This window comes from Ornithorhynchus anatinus, chromosome X5, assembly GCF_004115215.2.
Source record: "Ornithorhynchus anatinus isolate Pmale09 chromosome X5, mOrnAna1.pri.v4, whole genome shotgun sequence".
NCBI lineage: Eukaryota > Metazoa > Chordata > Mammalia > Monotremata > Ornithorhynchidae > Ornithorhynchus > Ornithorhynchus anatinus.
This window is the reverse complement of record NC_041753.1, coordinates 62,661,653-62,681,140: the sequence shown is the minus strand read 5'-3', so window position 1 is coordinate 62,681,140 and position 19,488 is coordinate 62,661,653. Positions and strand designations below refer to the sequence as shown.

Sequence of the window (19,488 nt, the reverse complement as noted above, 5' to 3'; positions counted from 1 at the left end):
CCTGGTGCATAATAAGCACTTAAATACCAAAATTATTATTATTATTTTTATTAGGTTCTGATATATTCTCATTTAAAACTGTCCTACTATTAACAATGTTAGTACAGATTATAAAGTGCCTTAATGCTTCAAATGAAAGCTCATCCAATGAGCCATTTAAAGAACAAAAAGAATTTTCAAAAGTATTAAAAGTTGCTCTTTAGGCAAGTGTTTTCATTCATTCATTCATTCAATCGTATATACTGAGCGCTTACTGTGTGCAGAGCACTGTCCTAAGCACTTGGAAAGTACAATTCAGCAATAAAGAGAGACAATCCCTGCCCACACTGGGATTACAGTCTAGAAGAGGGGAGACAGACATCAAAACAAGTAAACAGGCATCGATATAAACAGAATTATAGATATGTACATATACACACGTGCTGTGGGGGGGGAGACGAGTAGAGCAAAGGGAGTGAGTCGGAGTGATACGGAGGTGGGGGGGAGCAGAGGAAAAGGGGGGCTTAGTCTGGGAAGGCCTCTTGGAAGAGCTTTGAAGGGGAGAAGTGTGATTGGCAGATTTGAAGAGGGAGGGCGTTCCAGGCCAGAGGTAGGATGTGGGCCAGGGGTAGACGGCGGGTCAGGCGAGAATGAGGCACAGTTAGACAAAGGGTGATTAAAAAGAACAAAAAGTGAACAAAACATACACAGAGCAGAATAATATTAATAATAATAATTGTGGTACTTGTTGCATTTGTTAAGTGCTTACTATATGCCAGGCCTTGTACTAAGCACTGGGATAGATACAAAGTAATCAGGTTGGACACAGTCCCTGTCTTACACAGGGCTCAATTTTAATCCCCATTTTATAGATGAGGTAACTGAGGCCCAGAGAAGTGAAGTGACTTGCCCAAGGTCACAGAGCAGACAAATAGTGGAGCCAGGACTAGAACCCAGGTCCTTCTGACTCCCAGCCCCATGCTCTATCCACTAGGCCAGGCTGCTTCTCTTATTCGATAGTTCTATCCAAGTGGCTGATGATCATAAATGCCTATGAACAGATAAATAATCAGTTAAAAAAATGTAAATGAGTACCTGTAAAGGGGAGCGTATTGTCACCATTTTACTCTCTTCCACTGTGTCAATTTGGCAAACAACAGATCGTTCAACTCCAGACTCTCTGTGTCTGACGGTGTAGAGAAATCTACCTACTTTGGTTAGTGGAATTTTGTCAGCTGTAGAGTGGTTATGAGGAGCTAAAATGAAAAAGAGGAATAAAAAGGTTCATAAATGATAGCTGGAAGAAAGATTTAATCTAAAAATCACTTCATGTAAATAACTGAAGTTCCAGGATTATCCTTTATAGACAGAAAAACATAAGATATGCCTTTTCTGGGTCAGACCAAGAGTCCGTCAAATCCAGTGTGCTGGTCTTCAAAAATGGCAAAGGCTACTTAGAGACAACATGCAATGATTGACCTCCTTGACATCTAAAGAGATGGTATTACAAAAAAAAAACTGTATTCAAAACTATGCATCGAGCAATCAAACATATTCATGCAGCATTCACCCCGGGAACTGAAAGCACTTTGCAGATAAACCAGCAATAAAATATCCCTGAGGCAGGGGTACCGACTTTTCATTTTGAGCATGGAAGGGAAGAGCAGAGGAGACAAAGAATGGGAGTGGAAGAGAAAAAGAAAGCAGGGGAGGGGAAGGGAGAGGGAAGAGAGAGGAAGGAAGAGAGGGGAGGGAAGAGAGAGGAATGCCAAAGTTTTCATCCTCGACATCAAGCTGGTTTCCACCCTGGACTCGATCTGGCCCCATGGGTGCATGCTGCCACAGGGGATCCAGAATTCTTTGCCGAGGGCATCCCGCATTCCACACAGCTGGGTTGTCCCCCAGAAAACCCGTGCTGGCCCCCAATCTATCTTACCGAGCTCCAATCCCCTCCCACCTTGCACCGCCGCAGCAGGCGGAACAGAAGCAGCCCCAGCACGAGGCCTCTGCAAAATGAAGCGAGTTGGGAAAGCCAAGGCAGCTGCTATTGCTATGACCGGCACCAGTCACCCTGAGTCGCAAGGAGCCCAGATCTCGGCTCCTCTAGCCACGGTACCTTGTTGTTGTTTTTTTGTTTTCAGTTGGTGTATTTGTCCCTCTTTTTTACATGGCTTTTCTGTTATTCCCGTTCCGTCTTTCCTTGGGCCTCTACTGCCAGTCCCCTCTCCCTACTTTTATATTAGATCATGGCACTCAGGGACTGAGTCTAATCCCAACAGTGTATTTTTTCCCCAGTGCTTAGTACACTGCTCTGTACATAGTAAGAGCTTCATAAACACGACTACCACTACAACTATTCTGACCCCAACCCCATCCGTGGAGGACCCACCAGGAGGCCTGAGGAGACCAGGCAGGTTGTGGCGGGGAAGAAAGCAATTGATTGCCGCCCCCGCACGATGGAGCTGTGAAGTACTTCCAGATGGATAACAATAACAACAACAATAATAATGGTATTTGCTAAGCGTTTACTATGTGCCAGGCACTATACTAAGCACTGGGGTGGATACAAGCAAATCGGGTTGGACAGTCCCTGTACCACATGGGACTCGCAGTCTTAATCCCCATTTTCCAGATGAGGGAACTGAGGCCTAGAGAAGTGAAGTGACTTGCCCACAGTCACCCAGCAGATAAGCGACGGAGCCGGGATTAGAACCCATGGCTTTTTGACTCCCGGACCCATGCTCTATCCACTACACCATGCTGCTAGACCATGAATTTTGAGTAACTTCCCTTATATGGCCCAGAGTCGAGAAAGAGAAGTTGAGAACTGTCGACATAATGGCAAGCCAAGCAGGATGGTTTGGCAAGCCATTCTTCAGCATACGGGTCAATCCATGACATCTTAATTAGGTACTGTGACTACTCTAGGCTTCCCAGCTCTTAAACGGCTGTTCCATATTAATGTCTAAAATGCTTGCATCTTTTCTGCTGGCTATTGCAAGCCTTGGCATTTGTTACAAGGTACCATGAACATACATCAATCACGGCAATCGAAAGTGGTTCGCAAACAAAAAGGCAAACGGTGACGATGACCCACTTACTGATCAGAATGAAGAAGAGTTTGCTGCTTAAACTGGTCATTGCGGTGAACAGATCGTTGTCATTAGTTCTGACATAATCCAGATTTAAAGTCTCCTCGTTTTTCAATTCGAATGCTTTCACTCTAGGTGCACTAACAATTTGAAAGTTATCACTTGTCGAGATCGAGATGGCGAGTCCCAGAGAATTTATAATTATAAATGGGGCCTGATCTTTGGTGTAAATATCTTTAGATCCACTGGCGGCGTTTGCAAATGCCTAGATAAAAAAAATAAAGAAGTTTTTCAACCCCAAAAGACTGGGAGTCAAATGGCACCAATACAGAAAGTACCAGTGGCATATATTAAATCTAATACTGAATGTATTGGTCAAGAGGAAACACGGTGCAACTCAAAATAGACCCTTTTATTTAATAATAATAATAATGATGACAATAACAATAATTGTGGTATTTTTTGAGTGCTTATTAGGTGCCAGGCACTGTACCCGGCACTGGGGTAGATCCAAGACAGTCAGATCAGACACAGTCCCCTCTCCCACACAGGGCTTACAGTCTAAGTAAAAGGGAGAAAAGGTATTGAATGTCCGTTTTACAGACAAGGAAACTGAGCCAAAGCAAAGTAAAATGATTTGCCCTAATGTCACACAGGTGGCAAGTGGCAGAGCTGGAATTAGCACCCAGGTTCTCTGACTCCCATACCCATGCTCTTTCCACTGGGCCACAGAGCTTTCCTGTTCTATTTAAACACTCAAACTTAAATGTCTTACCTGGCCTAAATTATTCATCATTATAAGGCCACATTTAGATAAAGTTATGTTCAGTTGGTCCTTTGAAAAAAAAGTAATGCACGTCTTATATTCTGGCACCTTGTAGTTTTCTTCCTCAGAATCTGATTCAACAATTGCCCTTTTAGATTTCTTCTTCATCTAAAATATTACAAACAGACCTCAATGTTATTTAAAGACTAAAAAAAAAAGTGAGACTCTTTACATTTGCACGTTGACTAAAAGTATTAATATTAACTAATGCCATTAATTTGATATTTTCCACCTAACAAAACCCTCTTCAAAGTTGAATCCCATCCGCATCCAGGGGCTAGAGATGGATGAGAATCTGCTACCTCAGTTCCTCCTAGAGCTAATTGATTGAATCAATCAGTGGTGTTTTTTGAGCACTTACTGTGTGTGGGGAACTGTACTAAGTACTTGGGAAAATACAACACAACAGAGTTAGTTGACTGGATCCTTGCCCACAAGGACCTTACAGTCTACAGAAATAGAAGGCAAAAGTTGGGGTCAACCATAGCTCGTGTGGGCAGGAAAGGGCAGAAAGGGGAACCATGCAATGCTGAGCCACGCAGTGGCAGCCTGCCTCCTCCATAGACCAATAATGAGAGGATAGCATGCGAGGAAGAGGAAAATGGCTTCCATTAAATACCCAGTGGCATGGGTCTAGGTGGCTTATCCTATCTGCAAAGGACCCCAAAATCAATTTTACCATTTGGCAGGAAAAGACTATGGGAGACCCAGAAATGGTTGGAGAAATGACTGTGAATCCACAAGAGTGGTCCAGGGTGCACGGATATGAGTGAGAAGCTTGAAAGAATTAAACTTGGCCACTGGGTGCTCTGCAGAGAAAGCAAGATGCCAGCTATTTGCATCTTCCTTAACCAGCTAAAGAGCAGGGACGTTGGAACTGGATCGCTCCTAGACTTGTTGAATCATATTTAGCGATCAAATAGGAAGGGAAGAAGAGTTAAGTCCCAGGTGCCAATCCTCTTTAATAGTCTCTGAGCAGGAAGGGGCCAAATTACCCTACTAGGTGCAGAAATACTTCGAGTTCCTCCGCTTCACATCTGACATTCTTTAGAAATAAACTGTACCTTGATTCCAAGATTCCATGGCCTGAAATCTTCAGTATCTTCAATTTCTACAGGTTCAAGCAGAGGTTCCCATACACCAAACATCTCATTGAAGTAATGCACCTATAAAGATATATTTCTTAGACACTCAATAATAATAATGATGATGGTATTAAGCACTTATTGGTGCCAGGCACTGTACTAAGTACTGGGATGGATACAAGTAAATCTAGTGGGACATGTTCCCTGTACCATGTGGGGCCACAGTCTCTATCCCCATTTTACAGTTGAGGTAATTGAGGTATAGAAGTGAAGTGACATGCCAAGTTCATACAGCAGACTAATGGCAGAGCCGGAATTAGAAACCATGACCTTCTGACTCCCAAGTCCATGCTCTATGCACTACGCCATGCCGCTTCACACTGTTAAGTCATTATTTCCCCAAGTGAGGTTTTGATTTGTCCAGGAAAATCGGGATACGACTGATGAAAGAGTTCTAGAAACCCAGAATCTCACTCCATTTGGAAATTGGATACCAGCTTCCCTATGAGAAGCAGCGTGGCTTAGTGGAAAGAGCACGGGCTTGGGAGTCAGAATGTCATGGTTTCTAATCCCGGCTCCACCATTTGTCAGTTGTGTGACTTTGGGCAAGCCACTTAACTGCTCTATGCCTCAGTTACCACATCTGTAAAATGGGGTTTAAAACTGTGAGACGCACCATGTCCTGCCTCTGATCTGGAACACCCTCCCTCCTCAAATATGACAATTACTCTTGCCCACTTCAAAGCCTTACTGATGGCACACCTCCTCCAAGAGGCCTTCCCAGAATAAGCCTCCCTTTTCCTCACCTCCCACTCCCTTCTGCATTGCCCTGGCTTGCTCCCTTTGCTCTTCCCCCCTCCCAGCCCCACAGCACTTATGTACATACCTGTAACTGTATTTATTTGAATTGATGACTGACTCCCCTCCTCTAGACTGTAAGCTCGTTGTGAGTAGGGAATGTCACTGTTTACTGTTCTATTGTACTTTCCCAAGCACTTAGTACAGTGATCTGCACACAGTAAGCACTTAATAAAAAATGGTAAGAACCTCCACTTGCCTCCAGAACCTCTCCACCTGAATGGCCTGCAAGTACCTCCCACTCAATAAGTCTTAAATGGAACTCCACATCTTTTCTGCTAAACCCTCTCCTCCTCCTTTCTAACTCTCCTATCTGTGCCAGTAACACCATCATTCTCCCTGTTCTCAGACCCCATACCCTCAGTGCTAAACTGGACTCCTCACTTTCTTCCAAGTCTCACAATTCAGTCTACTGCCAAATTTTGCTAGTTCTTCCTAGATTGATCTTAAGAACCCACCTGCTCCTCTCCTCCCAAACAGCTACCACACTGCTCCAAGTTCTAGTCATATCTCTGCTAGACTAATACATCAATTCTTTGAAGCTGGTCTCCTCCACCCACCTTGCCAGCCTTCATCCACACTGAAATTCCTGCCTCCATTTCACCCCTTGTGCTTTAGCACCTCTAGCTCAGAATTTGCGATTGAAATCAATCTCATTGGCTAACTACTTAAGATGCACCTGTCACCTTTGCAGGATAGAAGTTCCCCTACAGTAGTCTACGAATTAGCAGGTGTGTACCTCTGAAAAGCATTTTTCTGTTGAGAAATATTCATCTGCAGTAATTAGGTTGAAGCAAAAATACATTAATAATGTTAAGGACACTTCTGTATTAGGTGTAATGCTTTTAAGAATAATTCACATTTTCATTATGGTCAATTAAATATACACTATAACAGGACCTTTCTTATTAAGATTTTAAAACTAGTTCCAAGAATCTCCATTTACAAGGGGTTCACTGACAGTGTCATAGACAAAATGTTTTTTTCCCCTCCCAAGACTAACCCATTAGAATGCCTTTTTGTTGCTATATATCCTAGAGGAAGCAAAATATGTATATGTAGTCCTTACTTCTAGTTGAAGTTGACAGTGGAGGTGGATCAGACTAAGAAAGTTTTTGGCTTGTCCCAATAAAGATGACTTAGCCAGAAGCATAGGCACAGTTCTATGACCGATTCCAGCTTCAAGAACTATGAAAATAGACTCAATGGACACTTTCATCATCTCTCCTCTGGGAATCAATTCAGGTTCAGTTTCAGCCACGTCACTTTCGTTTGACTCCTCCAGAAACCACATTTTCAGTTTCTTTGTATCCACCTTTTCCCATAAATCTACTCGAGTTGAACTTGCCGCTTTCTCTAAAGTGTCAGAATCTGGGTAAAGGGCTTCTGTAATGGTAATCACCGTATTTATGATGATTGGTGAAACCTAAGGAATAAAAAACAAATTATTTTCCATAATCAGATACTCATAAATGAACAACATAAAGTCTAAGTGCATTGTTTCCTTTTTAAAAAATATCAACTATATTCCCCAAACTGCAGTCCTTTAGTCATTATTTTTGTTTTGATTTCAGGCTTTTACAATATTTAGGGGGTATAAACTGGTCTCTGATCTCTGACCCTTTTTCCAGGCTATCCTTTGTGTCAAACTTCTGGTATTCAAGTAGCCTCTGAAACCTCACTGCCTCCATAAAGCATTCCTTGACTCACTGAGAGGTAGTGAGAATCCTTTACTCATCATCCCATTGTGTAAATTCACTTCTTTTGCAGGAACAACATGCTAAATGTTGCATGTTTGAACACAAATTAAAAATGCAGTGAAATGTTTGCATCTTCTTTATACTGTATCGGGCTCCTTGATGGTCTTCCTGCCTCCAATCAGTCAATGGTATTTTATTGAGTGCTTACTGCAAGCAGAACATTGAATTAAGTGCTTGGAAGAATACAGTAGAGTTGATAAGCATGATCCTTGCCCTCTAGGAACTTACAATCTAACGGAAGCCTCCAGCCTCTCCCCACTCCAACGTATAATTCTCATTGCTTTAAGTGTCACATGGTGCACTTCTCTCTACACCTCAAAATCCTCCCCTAACTTCCCATTTCCCTCTGCCTCAATCAAAAAATCCTCATGGCCAACTTAGCAGCACGGCCCTGTGGAAAGAGCATAGGAGGGGATTAATTAATGTTGGTATTTGTTAAGCGCTTACTATGTGCCAAACACTGTTCTAAGCGCTGGGGTAGGTACAGGGTAATCAGGTTGTCCCATGTGAGGCTCGGTCTTAATCCCCATTTTACAGATGAGGCAAATGAGGCACCGAGAAGTTAAGTGACTTGCCCGAAGTCACACAGCTGACAGGTGGCGGAGCCGGGATTGGAACCCATGACCTCTGACTCCTAAACCCATGCTCTTTCCACTGAGCCGCGCTGCAGACCATCACTCTCTCCACCTTCAAAGCCTTATTAAGGTCATGTTCCCCCTTACTCCCCCTCCCTTTTGCATCACCTATGCCCTCAGATCTATATCTTGGAAGCACTTGATATTCATGCCACCCTCAGACCCAGGAATTACATTCATACCCATAATTTATTTTAATGTCCGTCTTCGCCGTTAGACTGTAAGCTCCTTGTGGGCAGGGAACGTGTCTACCATCTCAGTTATACTGTACTCTCACAAGTTTTTAGTACAGTGCTATGCACACAGAAAGCATTCAAAAAATACCTCTGACTAATTGAACTCTCCAAAGTGCTTTGGACAGTACATTACATCCAGTGAGGGTTCAATGAACAGTAGTAGGGCCATTACAACAACTATCTGTTTGATTTAGAAAGTAAACTCACACAGGGCAAGGTCCGTGTCTCAGGTCACTTTATATTGTGGTTTATACAGGACCATGAGAGTAGTAGTAAGGATAATAATAATAGTATTTGTTAAGCACTTACTATGTGTCAGGCACTGTTCTAAGCGCTGAGGCAGACACAAACTAATCAGGTGAGACAGAGTACCTGTCCACATGGAACACATAGTCTTAATCCCCATTTTACAGATAAGGTAACTGAGGCCCAGAGAAGTGAGGTGACATAGCAAACAAGTGGTGGAGCCAGGATTAGAAACTAGGTCTTTCTGACTCCAAGGCCCGTGCTCTATCCACAAGGCCATGCTGCTTCCTATGCATTTATAAGTCCTTAAAGATTTGGGATGAATATGGAACTATTATTATCCACTCTCCCCATATTAATTAATCAGTGGTATATATTGAGCACTTACTGTATGCAGAGCACTGTACTAAGCACTTGGGAGAGTACAACAGTTGGTAGATATGCTCCCCACCCTCAAGTAGCTTCAGTCAAAGAAAGGCATTAATATAAATTAATAATTCCAAATCATAATAATAATGTTAATAATGTTGGTATTTGTTAAGCGCTTACTATGTGCCGAGCACTGTTCTAAGCGCTGGGGTAGACACAGGGGAATCAGGTTGTCCCACGTGGGGCTCACAGTCTTAATCCCCATTTTACAGATGAGGTAACTGAGGCACAGAGAAGTTAAGTGACTTGCCCAAAGTCACACAGCTGACAAGTGGCCGAGCCGGGATTCGAACCCATGAACTCTGACTCCAAAGCCCATGCTCTTTCCACTGAGCCATGCTGCTTCTCAAGTTGATTTGCCTCAACTTGGTGGAATGTCTTTATGAATTGCCATGCTATACTAAGGGCACAAAATCATTTATTATGCAACTGTCTCCCCTACTAGACTATAAGCTTCTTGAAAACAAGGATTGTGTCTTCTAAGTGCCTAGCACAGTGCTCTGCTCACAGTAGGTGCTTAGTAAATACTACTGACTGATTGTTCAGCTGTAATTTCAGATACCTAACCAAATTGGGTGATTTCTGGATGGAGGTGTTTTACTTTCTCTAATGCTTCTTCTGTCAGACTCAATGCATCCGCCTTCCCTCCTCAGAACCCAGGGCCCCTTGCTCCCAACAGGCTCTGCGCATGCTGGGCTGGGGACAGAAGTAGCTGCTGAGCCTTCTCGGGACCCTCACCACATCCCGCCTGAACCAAACCCGCAGGAACTGCAGCCTTGCATCCGATATTACCGCACTTCTAAAAGAACAGAATTACATTTAAACCACAACTTGAAACAATAATAGTTTGACCTAAAATTATCTCCCTAGGGGCACACTCAAGTAGGATTCCACCCCCCGTTAATGATAAGCACAAAACGGATGGACATTTAGCCAAAAGAGAGATTCAAGATGACCGATATAGATTAGGAAAAGTAAGTGAAGGAGGATTTATTAAAGCGCTGGCTCCTCCAGTCAGTGAAAACTCCTAGCTCACGTGTGCAGTATCGTAATTATTACGGAATCTCCCACCCCCGACCCTGTCCAGGCTCTCTGATGGACTCAGACCCGAGGGTAAACCTAAGGGACCTTCTCCCCCACCGCCCCCCAAACTAAAGCCCTGGTTTGACCTACCTTTAAAGTCAAGGACTTTATAGACATATCAATCACTTGTGGATCGGTACCTGCCTGAATATTTTGGAAAAAAAAGTCACAGGGCTGCAAAACCTGAATGATACAAAAAAGAAGAAATGTCAGTAACAAAAAAAGTGTACGAGCCAACTCATACACAGCCCCATCCAAATATACAAGAAATGATCTATGGGGGGGGAAGAAATCAAAATCCTGACTTTGACATTAGGTGAAACAATAAGATAAAGTTTAATATGTTACAGTGGCAAAACTTCAAACTCATCTTAAACAATAATATAACCGATATTGTCACGTTTAAGCCCAGAAGTGTGAAAAAGCCAAAAATTACTCTGAGGAATGCCTCTTCTCTGCTCTGATCCTATATTTGCTAAAGTCGTAAAGCACCCTGTACCTCATATTTCTATATTCAGACCAAGAGTTGTGGGGAAGCTAAAAGCCATTCGGAGCATATCTTAGGGCTTTGGCTTTGATTATGGTAAACCTGGCCCTTTAACTTGCTCTGCCTTCAGGTCTGGCTCAACCCCACTCCTGAGGACACTGGACCTATCGGAGACTAAATTCTTCCAGATCCTGAGGCAGCAGCAAGGCTATTTTAGGCCCCATGGAGGCCAGTGATAAGGGCTGGGAGGTTCTTGAAGGTGGAGGAACAAGGCTCAATTTGGCAAAAATCACCTCATTTGGGTTTCTGAGACCTTACCAGCTGACACATCAAAAGTCAGAAGGTGGCCAGGAAATCGGAGACTCAGTGGGAATAAGCCCAAAGCAGCCAAATGACCCTGACCCACAAGCTAACTGGACACTCCACCACCCCCAGCACTCGTGCTATGGACACTCCCATACCCGGGTATCTGGCCAGGTTTTGCTTCTCCTTGGGCATTATTGGTAGGAAGGGGAGGAAGCCCAGAGTTCTTAGGCTGTGAGCCCACTGAAGGAACACGGATCAGTTCTATATCCCACCTGTGTATTCTCTTCCAGCCCTTAGTACTGTGCTTTGCATATATTGACTTAATACATACTATTATTACTACGGTTGTTGCCTCCCCTCATGCAACTGCTGCTAACGTCCACCATTTTGGATTTGCTAGAGTGGACCTGACTGAACCCAAGACAGGGGAGGAAACAAGCTAGCCCATACTGTCCCATCATGATGGGGTCTCTTAGCTGGAGGGTACTGGCCCTGAATATTTTCCCCAAAAATATTTCTGCCCCCGGGAAAAACTCCAGACAAGGAGGAGGTTTTAGAAGAGCTGGAAATCACTTCAAAGTGAGAAGTCACATGGAGAGGTGTAAGATTACACAGAGAATTCCAGAGGTCTGAAGGGAAGGCAACCATCCAAATCCCTTTCTGGCTCATTGTGGGCAGGGAACGTGTCTACCCACTGTTACACTGTTCTCTTCCAGATGCAGAGTGCAGTGCTCTGCACACACAGTAAGCGCTCAATAAATATAACTGATAATGAGCACAGGGGAGAGGAACAGCATTTGCCATCGAGTAGGTAGAAGAATCATTTGCCTGAACCAAGCCTCAAATAGCAGATCCAGACATTTTCCCCAGGGTCAGAATGGTCACCCAGGCTTTGAGAAACAGGTCATCTCCCCACCGAACCATTCCCTCAAGCATGATGTCTAGGTCCACGTGATTGATAGGCACACACTTATTTCCAAGAGTATTTAGGCTATGTGGGGATCACGAGTCAGAGACAAATACATCCAAACGAAAACTAACAGTAGTGATGTTGCCATCTCTTTTTCCTCGAAGAAACGGACAAGCTTGTACTTGAAGATCTTTAATGATAGCAGTAATTTTATGCGCTTCTGGAGTGTTTCTCACGGAGAGCTCACACTGTGTAGTAACTACTAACGAAGGAGCGTCACTTCTGGTTAAATCAGCCACAAATACGATTTCAGGATTTCGAACCATAACATTAATATCAAGCTTCGGGACCACCTGAATAGACCCTGAAAACAAATACAATAGGATAGTAATAAAGTTCAAAGCTGAACGTTTAATGTATAATGGTTTCACTAGAACTCAACACAAAATGCCACTTCAATTATTTCTCTTTTTTAAAAGAAGTGAGGTTGGCTGGAATTGAAGAAATTGCAATCAAAAAATTTCCAAATTTTTGTTATCCATTAAATCAAAATTTCTCTAAAGAGAAGATCTAAAGATTAAAAAATATCCAAATTCATTCTAGGGATTTTTATACAATGACAAAATATTTTCACACAAAGCAGAAAAACAAGTTCATCTGGGATTTGTCAGCTCCTTGAGGGCAGGGATCATGTCTACCAACTCCACTATATGCTCCCAAGAGCTCAGGATGGTGCTTTGTGCACACAGTAAGAGCTCCCATGGCTTCAACCACCATTTCTATTAGGTTGATTGCCAAATCTACCTGACAACCTTGACCTCTCTACTCCTCTTCGTCTCGCATTTCCTCCCGCCTTCAGGACATTACTACTTAGATATCCCGCCAACATCTCAAGCAAAGCATATCCAAAACAGAAAACTACATCTTCCTACCCAAACCCTGTCCTTCTGCTGTCCTCCCCATCACTGAGAAAATGCCACTCTCCCGCATGTCCCACCAGCCCATAACCTTGGCATTATCCTCTGCTCATCTCTCTCTTTCAACCTACATATTCGAACTGTCACCAAATCCTCAGTTCTACCTCCAAAATGTTGCTAAAATCCACCCCTTCTGCTCCATCTAAACTGCTACTGCCCTGATCCAAGCACAATCCGCCTCGTCACTGACCTCCCTGCCTCCTACTTCTCCCCACTCCAGACCTCACTTCACTCTGCTGCCCATATCATTTTTCTAAAAATACATTCAGCCCTCATCTCCCCATTCCTCAAGAACCTCCAGCCGCTGCCCATCCACCTCCACATGAAACAGAAACTCCGTACCGTCGGCTTTAAAACATTCGACCAGTTCACCGCCTCCTTCCCTAACTCACTGATTTCCTACTACAACCCGGCCTGCATGCTTTGCTCCTCTAACACCAACCTACTCGCTGTACCTCAATCTCCTCTATCTCCCCTCAACCTACTGCCCACGTCCTCCCTCTGGCCTGGAACTCCCTCCCCCTTTTATCCGACAGACAATAAATTCTTCCCACTTTAAAGCCTTACTAAAATCACATCTCCTCCAAGAGGCCTTCCCCGACTAAGCCCTCTTTTCCCCTACTCCCATCTGCGTCGCCTACAGACTTGGATCCATACCCTTGAAGCATTTGATATTCACCCCATCCTCGGCCCCACGGCACATCCATTATTAATTTTTTATGCCTGTCTCCGCCCTCTAGACCATAAGCTCACTGTGGGCATGGGTCTCCCAAGCGCTTAGTAAGATGCTCTATAAGCGCTCAAATAATACCACTAATTTTGATTGCTTTTGAAACGGTGATAATGACTCAAAAAAACCAAGACTGAAGTTACCATTCTTGGAAGCAAACACTTAGAGGGAAGTTAAAAATGAGCTGCCAGAGAACGATGAACTTACCTTGTTCTTTAGTGGGCAAGGCTTGTATGAGTTTCCGTGCAGCAGCGCTTTTCTCATTGGCCTGCAAAAATATATCTGCAACAGCCTGCAGAAATTCCACACTAGCACAGAGATATATTTCTTGAATAACTGCATCGATGAGAGCTCCATCTCTGCTATGTTTGTAAGTTACGTCAACCATGTCTTTTGTTTCATACCCAATCGTCATTCCCATCATTCTAAAAAGCATAAAGAGAATGCCAATATCACGTATTATTACACAACCCTGTTTTGCCTCTCAATAACATATTGATGTTCTTCTAGAATCCCCCACATTTCTTGTTTGTACATGTTTCCAGCCTAAAAAATATCATTCTATGAGAATTTAAAAATACAACTGTTGCTATCGTTTTAGGGAAAAGACATTTCAATATTCATTAAAACTAAGGGTGCACGAGAGGTATACCCTATGTTCCTATGAAAATAGAATTAAGTGCCACAGTGCCTGGTTGTTAGGGGCCTGTTTGGGTCCAAATCCTAGGCTGAACTCTCTTCCAAATAAAGACCTAGGGTGCACAGTATGGCACAGAGTTGCCTCTTGTGAGGCATGTCCTCTATTCTCACCCCTGTCCAGAAGCCCCCCACCCCACCAAGAGCCTTCCAGCAACCACTACTCCCTCCGTCCAAAGGGGGCCCAATCTAGAAATGCATAATATGGCCCACAGACAGCCTATCTTCACCTCAGCCTTGCTATGGGTCTAGTTGAAAGAGCCTGGTTTGGAGAGTCAGGAGAGTCTTGGTTAGCATCCCGGCTCGGCCACGGACCACCTGTGAGACCATGACAAGTCACGCAGTTCGGGGGCCTCAGTTTCCCCATCTGCAAAATGGGGATAACGCCATCTGCTCTTCCTACATCACAGGGATGTCATGAAGACAAAATGAAGTAAATTGTTTCACGTACTGGGAAAAATTGAAGCACTATACAAATCTGAGAAATGACTAATGTTATTCTGTGATCGTATTTATTGAGAGCTTACTGTGTGCAGAGCACTGTACTAAGTGCTTGGGAGAAAACAACACAACAGCACAACCCACCCCATGAGCCAGGTCAAGATTGGGTCTGGGGTTTGAAGTTAGCGCAGCAAGGCTCTCAGGCGATACTATTTTGAATACCGTCTAACACATTTTAGCATTTTGTTCATTCTGCTGGTTTCATTTTATGACCACCACTAACTACAGGCACAACTTTTCGTTCATCAACTCACGTGACTATTAGGAATACACACCTCGGTGTTGCCTTCTGCACATGCACCCGTTTATCTTCCAAACCACAATTTTTTAAAGTAAATGCAGCAAATATCGAGCTGTCTGTCGAGAGGCGGACAGTGGATAAAATCTTATCCAATTTAAATTCTGCAACTATCAGTAAAGAATTCCGCTTTTGTAAAGGGAAAAACTTTGAGGGGAAACAAAAACAGATATTATATTAATCGCAGATTAGAAATTCTTTTTAAAATGCATACTACCCTCAATCACTGACAAAACCTTTTAAAATATACGTTTTCACCTATGGACTTAGGAACTAATAATCTGGGTTTTCCTCTGCCAAGACATGTCGGAAAAGCATTCCAGCAACATTTTTCACCAGGTAGAAATCTTACAAGCAGATTCTCTGGATTTTCTTTTTTTCCATCTCATGTCTGTGTGAGGCAAAAGCAGTGCCTTTATCTCGCTATCAGTAGCTTGAATTCCCATGGGTCTTAATTGCACTGTTTCCTGTCCCCGTCACACAAGCAGGAGAGCAGCGGTGTGGCCTTGTTAAAAGAGCACGGTCCTGGGAATCAGAGGACCAAGGTTCTAATCCTGATGCTGCCACTTGTCTGCCACGGGACCTTGAGCAAGTCACAACTTCTCTGAGTTTCATTCTGTAAAATGGGGATTAAATCCTTCTCCCTCCCCCTTAGGCTGTAAGCCTCGAGTGGGACAGAGACCTTGTGCAATCTGATTAGCTTGTATCTGCTCCAGCACTTAGTACACTGCCTGGCACAGAGTAAGCACTTTTATGGTGAGTACCATAAAAGAAAAGAAAAAGCCAGCAGAAGCTTCCAGAGTTATTCCCGCAGCATTTCCCCCCCACCATCTAACTGCCCCCAACGAAAAAGCACTGGGAACGGTATGTAGTAGAGGAGGGGGTGAATGAATTCAATTAAAACTTTTAAAAATGAGAGACCACTAGAAAAACTTTAATAGAAAAAGGTGGCAGTGATTAGGTTTCCCCATCCTAGACTTACCTCTTCAGTAGTTCCACTATACAGTATCAGGGTGAGGGAGTCAATCCTGAAGTTCATGCTCAGTGTAGTCTTAATCTTTTCCTGTTTTGGATGAACTTCCACTACAGCAGCTGTCACTACAGTCGTTCCTTAGAGAAGATCAAGGTTTTAAAGGAGTGAAGATGAAAATCAAAAATATTCCGTTTTCAGCTTAAATGTTGAGTGAGCAGGGAACACGTCTGCCAACTCTGTTGTCAGGGAAGGTGCCTATCATCTCTCAGCAGACAGTAAGCACTCAATAAATATGATTGATTCACTGACCCTCAACAATCTCATTCCTGCCCCCCTTACTCCATTGAGACCACACGCTCCGAGGACACCAATAACCTCCTCCTTCCTAAATCTGATGCATTCTACTTTATCTTCCCTTCAGCCCCAGTTACCTCATCTGTAAAATGGGGGTTAAGACTGTGAGCCCTTTGTGGGACAGGGACTGTGTCAACCCGATTAGTTATCTGCCCCAACACTTAGTACAGTAAGTGTACTAAGTAAGCGTTTTATGCAATTGAAAAATGCATAAACAGCATTTATGAAATGCCTAGAGTCAAACTGGACAAGTTCTACCATAACAGGATAAATCAAAATTTAAATAAATATTTCCATCAAGTGGCTTGAAATGTCTTTTTTTTAAAAACTACACTCTACAATGCAATATTAGATTACGAAAATTTATGCCTAGGAACAACGAATTTCAAAATAACTGGAATAGAGTGACCTTCTTGCTTAAGTTTAAAGAACATACTTGACAGTTGGGAGACATTCTTAGCAAAACCAGTATGGCTAGCTTGATTTTTGAATACAGATGAAGGGTCATCCTCAATATAACTGTCCCAAACGTTTTCACGCAGTGTCCTTAAGACAGTAGTTATGTCTTCTTGGCTGAGAATTAACTGTTTTTGAAGAAAAAAAAATCACATTATAAATCTTTCTTTACTTCCAAGTATTAACGCTGCACTTTAAAAATGGCCATATTGAAAAAGTGATCATGAAGAAAATCGCACAATGATTTGAGTGTTCTTATACAACTGGTTGCTTTAAAGTCCCAAATTAAGCAGAACAACTCACAACAAGCTTTCAAAATTACAGAAACTTATTTGCCCATGAAAAGTCTCTCTGTTGCATAAATTCCACAGGTCGCAGTGCAAAATCCAAACAGAAATGAAGACCGAGTACATTGGATTTACCTGCATAGGTTTAAGGTTCCCAGTTATTTTAATGTCTGGAACATCATGATACCACTCAGAAGATAAGTTTCGCTCAACATTAACTTCTAGATTTAAGGGCTGCAGTAGCTCAAGTACTTCCTGCAATGAATTGCTTATAAATTGGGACCTGTAATTAGGAACAAAACAATTCCGAGGACTCAACATTGAAATAATTTCTATTGACCAATAACGTCTGAGGCTTTGAAAATTAAAGGAAAAATGCTATTTCATATCTCCAATGCACTGTTTAATTCCAATAAATCTCAACTAACAAAAGCATTGGAGAAGAGAGGTAACGGAATTACACAAGTCGATCCAAAAACCCTCAATTTACCAATTATTTCAATGTTCTCCTTCTCAGACCTTCACAGCGAAATTGCTAACCATTAGCAGAATCAAATATTTTCAGTTCAATCTAATCTCACTGCTCTTCAACACACATTGCCCCAAGCAAGATCAATCTGTGACCTGACTGGCAAAATATACCCCATATTTCATCAAACGATGGGGCTACAGGCCACTCCAGGTCACTTATCCAACCCCACTTAACAAAATCCATTTATCCAACCCCCACTAAAAAACTGGTTAGTACATTGCAGCAATATATGCAAAAATGAGAAGCAGCATGGCATAGAGGATAGAGCACAGGCCTGGGAGTCAGAAGGCTGTGGGTTCTAATCCAGGCTCTGCCACTTGTCTGCTGTGTGACCTAGGGCAAGTCACTTCACTTCTCTATGCCTCAGTTACCTCATCTGTAAAATGGGGATTTAGACTGTAGGCCTCATGTGAGACAGGGACTGTGTGCAATTCAATTTGCTTGTATCCACCCCAGGGTTTAGTACAGTGCCCGGCACACAGTAAGCACTTAATAATTGTGGTAGTTGCTATTATTATTATAAACAGATTCCGAAAGCTCAGAAAAGTCTAATGCTTTCTCCTTAAATATCCAGCCTACTTATAGAGTATAGCTTTTAAGCATCAGGAGATATGGCTAAATGATTCTAGTAGATATTCTCCTCCTTTTTTTAAATGGTATGTGTTAAGTGCTTACTATGTGCAGAGTACTGTAATAAGCACTGGGGTAGACACAAGCTAGTCAGGTTGGACACAGTCCATGTCCCTCTTGGGGTTCACAGTCTTAATCCCCATTTTAAAGATGAAGGGACAGACAGAAAGGAAGTGAAGTGACTTATTCATTCAATCATATTTATAGAGCACTTACTGTGTGCAGAGCACTGTACTAATCGCTTGGAGAGTACAAATGGGCAACAGAGACAATCCCTACCCGACAACGGGCTCACAGTCTAGAAGGGGGAGAAAGACAACAAAACAAGTAGATAGGCATCAATACCATCAAATTAGATAAATATAATTATAGATATATACACATCATTAATAAAATAGAGTAATAAATATGTACAAATATACGCAAGTGCTGTGGGTAGGGGGAAGGGATAGAGGAGAGGGAGGGAGTAAGGGTGATGGGGAGGGGAAGAGGATCAGAGGAAAAGAGGGGGCTCAGTTTGGGAAGGCCTCCTGGAGGAGGTGAGCTCTCAGTAGGGCTTTGAAGAGGGGAAGAGAGCTAGTTTGGTGGATGTGAGGAGGGAGGGCATTCCAGGCCAGAGGTAGAACATGGGCCAGGGGTTGACTGTGGGACAGGCAAGAATGAGGCTCAGTGAGGATGCTAGCGACAGAGGAGCGGAGTGTGCGGGCTGGGCTATAGAAGGACAGAAGGGAGGTGAGGTAGGAGGGGGCAAGATGATGGAGAGCTTTGAAGCCAATAGGAAGGGGGTTTTGTTTCATGCGAAGAATGATAGGCAACCACTGGAGGTTTTTGAGAAGGGGGTGACCTGCCCAGAGTGTTTCTATAGAAAGATAATCCGGCCAGCAGAGTGAAGTATAGACTGAAGTGGGGAGAGACAGGAGGATGGGAGATCAGAAAGGAGGCTGATGCAGTAATCCAGTCGGGACATGATGAGAGATTGTACCAGCAAGGTAGCAGTTATCCAGGTCCTTCTGACTCCCAGGCCCATGCTCTATCCACTAGGCCACGCTGCTTCTCCACTATCAATCCATCAATGGTATTTATCAAGTGCTTAATTTTTGCAGAGCACTGTATTAAGCGCTT

At 43.1% G+C, this 19,488-nt stretch overlaps 1 protein-coding gene across 6 annotated transcripts in view; it reads right to left on the bottom strand.

The window, feature by feature from the left end:
• VPS13A (vacuolar protein sorting 13 homolog A) overlaps window positions 1-19,488 on the bottom strand; it is a 163,169-nt gene that overhangs the window by 63,306 nt on the left and 80,375 nt on the right. For all 6 annotated transcript variants that reach the window (XR_003756046.2, XR_003756044.2, XM_029056119.2 and 3 more), the window contains 12 exons: window positions 17,340-17,487; window positions 16,898-17,045; window positions 16,117-16,244; window positions 15,112-15,281; window positions 13,847-14,064; window positions 12,064-12,296; window positions 10,320-10,412; window positions 6,910-7,266; window positions 4,962-5,063; window positions 3,847-4,005; window positions 3,081-3,336; window positions 1,075-1,235 (listed from right to left, as the gene is read on the bottom strand). Coding sequence is in view for 4 of the 6 variants with exons in the window: in XM_029056119.2 (XP_028911952.1) it covers window positions 1,075-1,235; window positions 3,081-3,336; window positions 3,847-4,005; window positions 4,962-5,063; window positions 6,910-7,266; window positions 10,320-10,412; window positions 12,064-12,296; window positions 13,847-14,064; window positions 15,112-15,281; window positions 16,117-16,244; window positions 16,898-17,045; window positions 17,340-17,487 (2,173 nt within the window). In the remaining 2 variants the exon portion in view is untranslated. The remainder of the gene's footprint in view (window positions 1-1,074; window positions 1,236-3,080; window positions 3,337-3,846; window positions 4,006-4,961; window positions 5,064-6,909; window positions 7,267-10,319; window positions 10,413-12,063; window positions 12,297-13,846; window positions 14,065-15,111; window positions 15,282-16,116; window positions 16,245-16,897; window positions 17,046-17,339; window positions 17,488-19,488) is intronic.